Raw genomic sequence first — 12,188 nt, forward strand, 5'->3', positions numbered from 1 at the left:
AAACCTGTGGGCAGAAACTTCCGGGCTCCAGAATTTCCTCGCACCTGATTCGTCCAACCGTGCCTCCCACGGATCGCTCCTCCCAAAGCCGCATCGCGGCCGTCCAAGGCCCTCCCGATCCAACTGCCCAACGCCCGCGTCCGCGGATCGACGGGCCCACCACCCGCCCTCCGCGCCGTTTAAATACCCCGCCCCTCCGCAGTTTCCATCACAGCTTTCAATCCCAATCTCCATCACAAAACCAATCCTCCTCTGCCCCCCGATCCCCAAGAGCATCACCTGCAAGCAATGGACGTTTCGGGCACCGGAGCTGGCGCCAAGGGCAAGAAGGGCGCGGCCGGGCGCAAGGCCGGCGGCCCCAGGAAGAAGTCGGTGACGCGGTCCGTCAAGGCCGGGCTCCAGTTCCCCGTCGGCCGCATCGGGCGCTACCTCAAGAAGGGCCGCTACGCCCAGCGCGTGGGCACCGGCGCCCCCGTCTACCTCGCCGCCGTCCTCGAGTACCTCGCCGCCGAGCTGCTGGAGCTCGCCGGAAACGCCGCCAAGGACAACAAGAAGAGCCGCATTATCCCGCGCCACCTGCTGCTCGCCGTCAGGAACGACGAGGAGCTCGGAAAGCTGCTGGCGGGCGTCACCATCGCGCACGGCGGTGTGATCCCCAAGATCAACCCGGTGCTCCTCCCCAAGAGGACCGCGGAGAAGGAGGGCAAGGAGCCCAAGAAGACGACCAAGTCCCCTAAGAAGGCCACCAAGGCTTAGATCGATCCATTCCATGTCGTAGACTGTACTAGTGTTCTTCATAGTGGTCCGGTTGTGTTCCTGTAGCGGTGTCGTTTCATCTTGTTATGTGCATGTTTAATGGAAGAACGTCAGAAATCTCTCTGACTTGCCCAAATATTGCGTCATCTCTGACTCTGATTTGCCCAAATATTGTGCCGTCTCTGACTCTCTGAGTTTCCCCGTGTCTGACTCTCTCTGATTTGCCCAGATATTGCGCTGTCTCTGACTCTGCAGTTTGTGAAGCTCCCTGCCAGAAGGTTTTCTAGTTCTCTTTGATTCAGTTTTGCTGCTCCGCCTTATTTGCAGCGCATAGTGCTAAATAACTTTCATCCCAAAGATGTCATGTATCATAACATCTGAATTTGACAATTAGCAATCGTATAAACAGTCGACAGCGGGGTATCAAATCGTGGGCTGCCATTTGCGAACGTATGCATAACAGGGAGACATGGCTCTAGGTTTGGTGTATCTGTCGTTCGTGGGCTGAGCTATGTTTGCTCCTGTTGTATCTGTCGTTCGTGGCCCGAACTTTGAAAGGCCTTGAACGGTGTGCTCGGGCCACGAACTTATCCTTTCGATCGTCTTTTCTCCCTTCGGGAGCTCGTCCGCCTGCATCGCTTCTTTCCTCTCCGTTGTCGTCGCCATGGCCAGCAACCAGGGTAGACCGGCGAGGCTCCTTGCGTCGTTGTAGAAGGACAAGTTATGGGTTGTGTAATCGCGATATATTGATCGGTGCACCAGGCACGTATATATAAGTACAGAAGGGGACCACAACCTCAACTATACAAAGGAAACAGGAGGTGGGCCCTATACACAAATATATACATACACAATATACTCAACACCCCCCGCAGTCGAAGCGGCGCCAGTGACGCAAAGACTGGAACGAAACTCCTCGAAGGTGGAAGTCGGCAGTCCCTTCGTCATCACATCGGCGAACTGTTGTGCAGTCGGAACGTGGAGAACCCAAATATGTCCAAGGGCCACCTGCTCACGCACAAAGTGAATGTCCAGCTCAATGTGTTTAGTCCGGCAATGATGAACGGGGTTGGCGGAGAGGTACACCGCAGAAACGTTGTCGCAGTAGACAACCGTAGCCTGGGAGACGTCGTGATGCAGCTCCTGAAGTAACTGTCGTAGCCAGGTGCACTCAGCAACAGCGTTAGCAACAGCTCGGTACTCAGCCTCCGCGCTGGAGCGCGAAACCGTGGGTTGTCGCTTAGACGACCACGAGATGAGTGAAGGACCGAGGTAGACGCAGTAGCCAGAGGTGGACCGACGAGTGTCTGGGCAACCAACCCAGTCCGCGTCGGAGTAGGCCATCATCTCCAGAGAAGTGGACGCCGTGAGGGTGAGCCCGAGGGTCATCGTGCCGCGAATGTAACGGAGGATCCGCTTCAGGAGAGTCCAATGGGAGTCACGAGGGGCGTGCATGTGGAGACACACCTGCTGAACAGCATACTGAAGATCTGGTCTGGTGAGAGTCAGATACTGAAGAGCACCGATGATGGACCGGTAGAAAGGAGCATCCGACGCTGGCGAGCCCTCAAGAGCAGAAACCTTGGCCTTTGTGTCAACATGAGTAGCAACAGGGTGATAGTTGAGCATGCCAGCACGCTCAAGAAGCTCGTGCGCATACTTCTGCTGATGAAGAAAGAAGCCGTCCAGTCACCGAACGACCTCAATGCCAAGGAAATAATGGAGAGCACCCAAGTCTTTGATGGCAAACTCGTCACGCAGCCGAAGAGTAATCTGCTGAAGTAGAGCTGCGGAGGAGGCCGTCAGGATGATGTCGTCGACGTAGAGGAGCAAATATGCAGTCGTGTCACCGTGGCGATAGACAAACAAGGAGGCATCCGAGCAAGTGACGCTGAAGCCCAGTGTCTGAAGAAACCCGGCGATCCGCTGGTACCAGGCTCGGGGTGCTTGCTTGAGCCCGTAGAGAGACCGGGACAGCAAACACACATGGCCAGGAAGAGATGCTCGGCGAAGCCAGTGGGCTGCTCACAATAAACCTGCTCCTCAAGATGGCCGTGGAGGAAGGCGTTGGAGACATCCATGTGATGAACGGGCCAGCCTCGGGACACTGCAAGCTGGAGGACGGTGCGGATCGTGCCCGGTTTAACAACCGGGGCAAACGTCTCAGTGAAGTCAACTCCAGCGCGCTGTCGAAAACCACGAACCACCCAACGAGCCTTGTAGCGCTCAAGTGTACCATCCGAGCGGGTCTTGTGGCGAACGACCCACTTGCCGGTGATGACATTGGCGCAAGGAGGCCGGGGAACCAATGTCCAGGTACGGTTCCGCTGAAGAGCGTCGAACTCTTCCTGCATCGCCGCAAGCCAGTGAGGATCACGGAGGGCTGCGCGAGCGGACACGGGAAGAGGAGACGGCTCCGCGATGGAGGCGGCGAGGAGGTACTCATCGCCCGAGTACCGCAGGCTCGGACGGTGAACGCCGGTCCTAGCCCGTGTAACAGGGCCAGACGGCAACACCGGAGCGGCCGGCGAGGCGGCGGCGGCCGAGCCGGCGGCCCCCGAGCCCGCGGCGCCCGAGTCGGGGGGCAGCGGCTCAAGGGGGGGCGCCAGCCGAGGCGTCGGGTCGGCCGAGGAGGCCGAGAGGGCAGGCGCTGGCGTGGGGGCGCGAGGCGCAGCTCGCCCCACGGCGCGAGGACCGCCAAGCCCGGAGGCGGTCCGAGAGCCGGGCGGGGCCGTCCACCTGACGGAGTCGCTGAGGGGACGCCGGTGGCCGGCGGCGACGAGGCGACAAGGGGTACTTGCTGCTGAAACGGAAACACCATCTCATCAAAGTAAATGTGTCGGGAGGTGAAAACACGATGGGAGACAGGATCATAACAGCGGTAGCCCTTAGTGTTAGGTGGGTAGCCGAGAAAGATGCGGGCGACGGGGCGGGGTGCAAGCTTATGAGGCGCAGTAGCGGCGATGCTAGGGTAGCAGAGACAGCCGAAGATGCGAAGCTCATCATAAGAGGGTGGTGCACCGAAGAGGAGGTGATGAGGTGCAAAGTTCCCGCGAGTGCGACATGGACGGATGTTAATGAGGAGTGAAGCGGTGGCGAGAGCGTCAGGCCAAAAGCGCGGAGGCACATTGGCGTGAAAGAGGAGTGTCTGAACGCAGTCATTAAGAGTGCGAAGGATACGCTCAGCGCGACCGTTCTGCTGCGAGGTGTACGGGCAGGTGAGACGAAAAGTCGTGCCATGTGTGGTAAGAAGAGTACGAACAACGAGGTTCTCAAACTCCTTCCCGTTATCTGTCTGCAACGCGAGAATGGGACGACCAAACTGTGTGAGAACATAGGAGTAGAAGGCGATGAGAGTGGATATAGCATCCGACTTGCGGCGCAACGGGAAGGTCCACACATAATGCGAGAAATCATCAAGTATGACAAGATAATAAAGATAGCCCGTATTACTGGCAACAGGAGAGGTCCAAACATCACTATTGAATTAACTCAAACGGGTACGATGCAACATGAGAAGAAGCTCTAAACGGGAGACGAGCATGTTTTCCGAGGCGACATGCATGACACGAGTGATCCTCGTTCTTATTACACGTGAAAGAAAAACTCCGAAGTATATGACGAAGGGTAGTGGGATTGGGATGACCCAAGCGAGCGTGCCAAAGATCCACTCTGGTGGCGAGAGCGACAGGGGCGGCGGAAGTGGCGGAGGTGGCGGAGTGAACTGGGTAGAGCTCGTCGGGGCTATCACATCGGTGGAGTACCATCCGGGTGCGAGCGTCCTTAACAGAAAAAACACATTCGTCAAATTCAACGGTGACAGGATTTTCACGTGTAAGAGAACGAACAGAAACAAGATTTTTAATAAGTTCAGGAGAAACTAAGACATTAGACATGGATATTGGAGTGGAGTTAGATGGAAAATATGCATGACCAATGCGAGTAATAGGAAGAGAGGAGCCGTCATCGACGGTGATGCGGTTGGAAGTGTGGATGGGATAGGAGGTGTGGAGGTTACCAGGATAAGCAGCCATATGCGCAGTAGCTCCAGTGTCCATATACCAGTCGCCGCCGCCGGTGTAGGTGGACGGTGAGAGGGCGGTGTGAAGAACCGCCAGAAGAGCCGGGTCCCATAGCGCCAGCGGGAGAGGCTGCTGCGGGGCCGTCAGGGGCAGTAGCGGCAGCCCGCCTGGCTGCGGCTGCTGGCCGTAAGAGAGAAGCCCATAGGGCGCCGCATAGGGCTGCGGTGCGCCGTAGAACACCTGGTGCGACGGTGGCCGGGCGCCGAGAATACCCGGGGCAGGGGCACGGGGAACCAGCATGGAGTAGGCGTGCACAACGCCGGTCCATGGATTCTGGCCGGCGTACCACGGGGCCGACTGGTAGGCCTGCTGCGGTGGGCGGGGTGCTCCTCCCTGAGCGCCCGCGCCCCCCTGCTTGCGGCCGCCGCGACGACCCCCCCATTGGCCGCCTGCTGGGGCGGCGGGTAGGGAGCAGCCGGGGCGGGCGGGAAGCCAGGCGGGAAAGCAGGCGCCGCTGGCCGGGGCGGCGTCGGGCACGGAGGTGGCGGGGCGTGACCCCCGCGGGTGCCGGCGACGAGGGCGGTGTGGGTGGCCCGAGTCCGTGCCATCCTCATCCGGCGCTCCTCCAGTTTGAGGTACGCCACCACCTCAGCGAAAGTAGGCTCCAGGATGAGGGTGAGGTTGGAGGCACCGTTCCCAAAATCCTCATTGAGACCGGCGGTGAGGGTGCTGATGAGGAGCTCGTCGCCAACTGATACGTCTCCAACGTATCTATAATATTTTATTGTTCCCTGCTATATTATATTCTGTTTTGGACATTAATGGGCTTTATTATACACTTTTATATTATTTTTGGGACTAACCTATTAACAGGAGGCCCATCCCAGAATTGCTGTTTTTTGCCTATTTCAGAGTTTCGCAGAAAAAGAATATCAAACGGAGTCCAAACGGAATGAAACCTTCGGGAACGTGATTTTTGGAACGAACGTGATCCAGAGGACTTGGACCCTACGTCAAGACATCAACCAGGAAGGCACGAGGTAGGGGGCACGCCTACCCCCCAGGGCGCGCCCTCCACCCTCGTGGGCCCCATGTTGCTCCACCGACGTACTTCTTCCTCCTATATATACCTACGTACCCCCAAACTACCAGATACGGAGCCAAAAACCTAATTCCACCGCCGCAACCTTCTGTACCCGTGAGATCCCACCTTGGGGCCTTTTCCGGAGCTCCGCCGGAGGGGGCATCAATCACGGAGGGCTTATACATCAACACCATAGCCTCTTCGATGATGTGTGAGTAGTTTACCTCAGACCTTCAGGTCCATAGTTATTAGCTAGATGGCTTCTTCTCTCTTTTTGGATCTCAGTACAATGTTCTCCCCCCTCTCTCGTGGAGATCTATTCGATGTAATCTTCTTTTACGGTGTGTTTGTTGAGACCGATGAATTGTGGGTTTATGATCAAGTTTATCTATGAACAATATTTGAATCTTCTCTGAATTCTTTTATGTATGATTGGTTATTTTTGCAAGTCTCTTCGAATTATCGGTTTGGTTTGGCCTACTAGATTGATCTTTCTTGCAATGGGATAAGTGCTTAGCTTTGGGTTCAATCTTGCGGTGTCCTTTCCCAGTGACAGTAGGGGCTGCAAGGCACGTATTGTATTGTTGCCATAGAGGATAACAAGATGGGGTTTATATCATATTGCTTGAGTTTATCCCTCTACATCATGTCATCTTGCTTAAAGCGTTACTCTGTTCTTATGAACTTAATACTCTAGATGCATGCTGGATATCGGTCGATGTGTGGAGTAATAGTAGTAGATGCAGGCAGGAGTCGGTCTACTTGTCTCGGACGTGATGCCTATATACATGATCATACCTAAATATTCTCATAACTATGCTCAATTCTGTCAATTGCTCAACAGTAATTTGTTCACCCACCGTAATACTTATGCTCATGAGAGAAGCCTCTAGTGAAACCTGTGGCCCCCGGGTCTATTTTCTATCATATTAATCTTCCAACAACAAGCTATTTCCATTGCCTTTTATTTTGCTTATTTTACTTTGCATCTTTATCATAAAAATACCAAAAATATTATCTTATCATATCTATCAGATCTCACTCTCGTAAGTGACCGTGAAGGGATTGACAACCCCTTTATTGCGTTGGTTGCGAGGATTTATTTGTTTGTGTAGGTGCGAGGGACTTGTGCGTGGCCTCCTACTGGGTTGATACCTTAGTTCTCAAAAACTGAGGGAAATACTTACGCTACTTTGCTACATCACCCTTTCCTCTTCAAGGGAAAACCAACGCAGTGCTCAAGAGGTAGCAAGAAGGATTTCTAGCGCCGTTGCCGGGGAGTCTACGCAAAAGTCAACATACCAAGTACCCATCACAAACCCTTATCTCCCGCATTACATTATTTTCCATTTGCCTCTCGTTTTCCTCTCCCCCACTTCACCCTTGTCGTTTTATTCGCTCTCTCTTTTCCGTTCGCCTCTTTTTCGCTTGCTTCTTGTTTGCTCGTGTGTTGGATTGCTTGTTTGTCACGATGGCTCAAGATAATACCAAATTGTGTGACTTCACCAATACCAACAACAATGATTTCCTTAGCACCCCGATTGCTCCTCTTACCGACACTGAATCTTGTGAAATTAATGCTGCTTTGTTGAATCTTGTCATGAAAGATCAATTCGCCGACCTTCCTAGTGAAGATGCCGCTACCCATCTAAATAGCTTCGTTGATTTGTGTGATATGCAAAAGAAGAAAGATGTGGATAATGATATTGTTAAAGTGAAGCTATTTCCTTTTTCGCTTAGAGATCGTGCTAAAGCTTGGTTTTCGTCTTTGCCTAAAAATAGTATTGATTCTTGGAGTAAGTGCAAAGATGCTTTTATCTCTAAATATTTTCCTCCCGCTAAAATAATCTCTCTTAGAAACGATATTATGAATTTTAAGCAACTTGATCATGAACATGTTGCACAAGCTTGGGAGAGGATGAAATTAATGATACGTAATTGCCCTACTCATGGTTTGAATTTATGGATGATTATACAAAATTTTTATGCCGAATTGAATTTTGCTTCTAGAAATCTTTTAGATTCGGCCGCAGGAGGCACTTTTATGGAAATCACTTTAGGAGAAGCTACTAAACTCCTAGATAATATTATGGTTAATTATTCTCAAAGGCACACCGAAAGATCTACTAATAAAAAAGTGCATGCGATAGAAGAAATTAATGTTTTGAGTGGAAAGATGGATGAACTTATGAAATTATTTGCTAATAAAAGTGTCTCTTCTGATCCGAATGATATGCCTTTGTCTACTTTGATTGAGAATAATAATGAATCTATGGATGTGAATTTTGTTGGTAGGAATAATTTTGGTAACAACGCGTATAGAGGAAACTTTAATCCTAGGCCGTACCCTAGTAATTCCTCTAATAATTATGGTAATTCCTACAACAATTCTTATGGAAATTTTAATAAGATGCCTTCTGAATTTGAGACTAGTGTTAAAGAATTTATGAATTCGCAAAAGAATTTCAATGCTTTGCTTGAAGAAAAATTGCTTAAAGTTGATGAATTGGCTAGGAACGTTGATAGAATTTCTCTTGATGTTGATTCTTTGAAACTTAGATCTATTCCTCCTAAGCATGATATCAATGAGTCTCTCAAAGCTATGAGAATTTCCATTGATGAGTGCAAAGAAAGAACCGCTAGGATGCGAGCTAAGAAAGATTGCTTTGTGAAAGCGTGTTCTTCTAATTTGTATGAAAATAAAGATGAAGATCTAAAAGTTATTGATGTGTCCCCTATTAAATCTTTGTTTAGCAATATGAATCTTGATAATGATGGGACTGAATATGATCCACCTTTACCTAGAAGGCATTCCTAAAATTCTGAGTTTTTAGATCTTGATGCAAAAATTGGTAAAAGTGGGATTGAAGAGATCAAAACTCTAGATATTAATGAACCCACTATTTTGGATTTCAAGGAATTTAATTATGATAATTGCTCTTTGATAGATTGTATTTCCTTGTTGAAATCCATGTTAAATTCTCCACATGCTTACACTCAACACAAAGCTTTTACTAAACATATCGTTGATGCTTTAATGCAATCTTATGAAGAAAAACTTGAGTTGAAAGTTTCTATCCCTAGAAAACTTTATGATGAGTGGGAACCTGCTATTGAAATTAAAATTAAAGATCATGAATGCTATTCTTTGTGTGATTTGGGTGCTAGTGTTTCCACGATTCCAAAGACTTTGTGTGATTTGTTAGGTTTCCGTGATTTTGATGATTGCTCTCTAAACTTGCACCTTGCGGCTTCCACTATTAAGAAACCTATGGGAAGAATTAATGATGTTCTTATTATTGCAAATAGGAATTATGTGCCCGTAGATTTTATTGTCCTTGATATAGAGTGCAATCCTTCATGTCCTATTATTTTGGGTAGACCTTTCCTTAGAACGATTGGTGCAATTATTGATATGAAGGAAGGGAATATTAGATTTCAATTTCCGTTAAGGAAAGGCATGGAACACTTCCCTAGAAAGAAAATAAAATTACCTTATGAATCTATTATGAGAGCCACTTATGGATTGCCTACCAAAGATGGCGATACCTAGATCTATCCTTGCTTTTATGCCTAGCTAGGGGCGTTAAACGATAGCGCTTGTTGGGAGGCAACCCAATTTTATTTTTAGTTTTTTGCTTTTTGCTTCTGTTTAGGAATAAATATTTTCTCTAGCCTCTGGTTAGATGTGTTTTTTATGTTTTAATCAGTGTTTGTGCCAAGTTAAACCTATAGGATCGTCTTGGATGATAGTTATTTGATCTTGCTGAAAATTCCAGAAACTTTCTGTTCATGAAAATAATTGTTAAAAATCACCAGAATGTGATAAAATATTGATTCCAATTGCTGCTGATCAATAAACAAATTTTCTAGGTCGTCCTATTTTGGCTGAAGTTTTTGAGTTCCAGAATTTTGCGTTAGTTACAGATTACTACAGACTGTTCTGTTTTTGACAGATTCTGTTTTTCGTGTGTTGTTTGCTTATTTTGATGAATCTATGGCTAATAAAATAGTTTATAAACCACAGAGAAGTTGGAATACAGTAGGTTTAACACCAATATAAATAAAGAATGAGTTCATTACAGTACCTTGAAGTGGTGTTTTGTTTTCTTTCGTTAACGGAGCTCACGAGATTTTCTGTTAAGTTTTGTGTTGTGAAGTTTTCAAGTTTTGGGTAAAAGATTTGATGGATTATGGAACAAGGAGTGGCAAGAGTCTAAGCTTGGGGATGCCCATGGCACCCCAAGATAATCTAAGGACACCAAAAAGCCAAAGCTTGGGGATGCCCCGGAAGGCATCCCCTCTTTTGTCTACTTCCATCGGTAACTTACTTGGAGCTATATTTTTATTCACCACATGATATGTGTTTTGCTTGGAGCGTCTTGTACTATTTGAGTCTTTGTTTGTTAGTTTACCACAATCATCTTTGCTGTACACACCTTTTGATGAGAGACACACATGATTCGGAATTGATTAGAATACTCTATGTGCTTCACTTATATCTTTTGAGCTATATAGTTTTTGCTCTAGTGCTTCACTTATATCTTTTAGAGAACGGTGGTGGATTTGTTTTATAGAAACTATTGTTCTCTCATGCTTCACTTATATTATTTTGAGAGTCTTAAACAGCATGGTAATTTGCTTAATCCTAATATGCTAGGTATTCAAGACTAGTAAAAACTTTCTTATGAGTGTGTTGAATACTAAGAGAAGTTTGATGCTTGATGATTGTTTTGAGATATGGAGGTAGTGATATTAAATATGTGCTAGTTGAGTAGTTTTGAATTTGATAAATACTTCTGTTGAAGTTTGCAAGTCCCGTAGCATGCACGTATGGTAAACGTTATGTAACAAATTTGAAACATGAGGTGTTCTTTGATTGTTCTCCTTATGAGTGGCGGTCGGGGACGAGCGATGGTCTTTTCCTACCAATCTATCCCCCTAGGAGCATGCGCGTAGTGCTTGTTTTTTGATGACTTGTAGATTTTTGCAATAAGTATGTGAGTTCTTTATGACTAATGTTGAGTCCATGGATTATAGACACTCTCACCTTTCCATCATTGCTAGCCTCTTCGGTACCGTGCATTGCCCTTTCTCACATTGAGAGTTGGTGCAAACTTCGCCGGTGCATCCAAACCCCGTGATATGATACGCTCTTTCACACATAAACCTCCTTATATCTTCCTCAAAACAGCCACCATACCTACCTATTATGGCATTTCCATAGCCATTCCGAGATATATTGCCATGCAACTTTCCACCGTTCTGTTTATCATGACACATTCATCATTGTCATATTGCTTTGCATGATCATGTAGTTGACATAGTATTTGTGGCAAAGCCACCATTCATAATTCTTTCATACATGTCACTCTTGATTCATTGCATATCCCGGTACACCGCCGGAGGCATTCATATAGAGTCATACTTTGTTCTAGTATCGAGTTGTAATCATTGAGTTGTAAATAAATAGAAGTGTGATGATCATCATTTTTAGAGCATTGTCCCAAGTGAGAAAAAAGGGGAGAAAGGCCATAAAAAAGAGAGAAGAAGGCCCCCAAAAAAATGAGAGAAAAAGAGAGAAGGGACCATGTTACTATCCTTTTACCACACTTGTGCTTCAAAGTAGCACCATAATCTTCATGATAGAGAGTCTCTTGTTTTGTCACTTTCATATACTAGTGGGAATTTTTCATTATAGAACCTGGCTTGTATATTACAACAATGGGCTTCCTCAAATGCCCTAGGTCTTCGTGAGCAAGCAAGTTGGATGCACACCCACTTAGTTTCTTTTGTTGAGCTTTCATACATTTATAGCTCTAGTGCATCCGTTGCATGGCAATCCCTACTCCTTGCATTAACATCAATCGATGGGCATCTCCATTGCTCATTGATTAGCCGCGTTGATGTGAGACTTTCTCCTTTTTTGTCTTCTCCACATAACCCCCATCATTATATTCTATTCCAACCATAGTGCTATATCCATGGCTCATGCTCATGTATTGCGTGAAGGTTGAAAAAGTTTGAGATTGCTAAAGTATGAAACAATTGCTTGGCTTGTCATCGGGGTTGTGCATGATGAGAGCATTCTTGTGTGACGAAAATGGAGCATGACTAAACTATATGATTTTGTAGGGATGAAATTTCTTTGGCCATGTTATTTTGAGAGGACATAATTGCTTAGTTAGTATACTTGAAGTATTATTACTTTTATGTCAATATGAACTTTTATCCTGAATCTTTCGGATCTGAATATTTATACCACAATTAAGAAGAATTACATTGAAATTATGCCAAGTAGCATTCCACATCAAAAATTCTCTTTT

At 47.2% G+C, this 12,188-nt stretch overlaps 1 protein-coding gene across 1 annotated transcript; it reads left to right on the forward strand.

The window, feature by feature from the left end:
• Positions 1–210: 210 nt before the first annotated feature.
• Positions 211–892, forward strand: LOC109766083 (histone H2A). Its single transcript, XM_020324851.4, has one exon. It carries the CDS (start codon positions 289–291, stop codon positions 754–756), a length of 468 nt encoding a protein of 155 aa, XP_020180440.1. The 5' UTR covers positions 211–288; the 3' UTR covers positions 757–892.
• Positions 893–12,188: the final 11,296 nt, after the last annotated feature.

This window comes from Aegilops tauschii, chromosome 4 (assembly GCF_002575655.3).
Source record: "Aegilops tauschii subsp. strangulata cultivar AL8/78 chromosome 4, Aet v6.0, whole genome shotgun sequence".
Lineage (NCBI taxonomy): Eukaryota > Viridiplantae > Streptophyta > Magnoliopsida > Poales > Poaceae > Aegilops > Aegilops tauschii.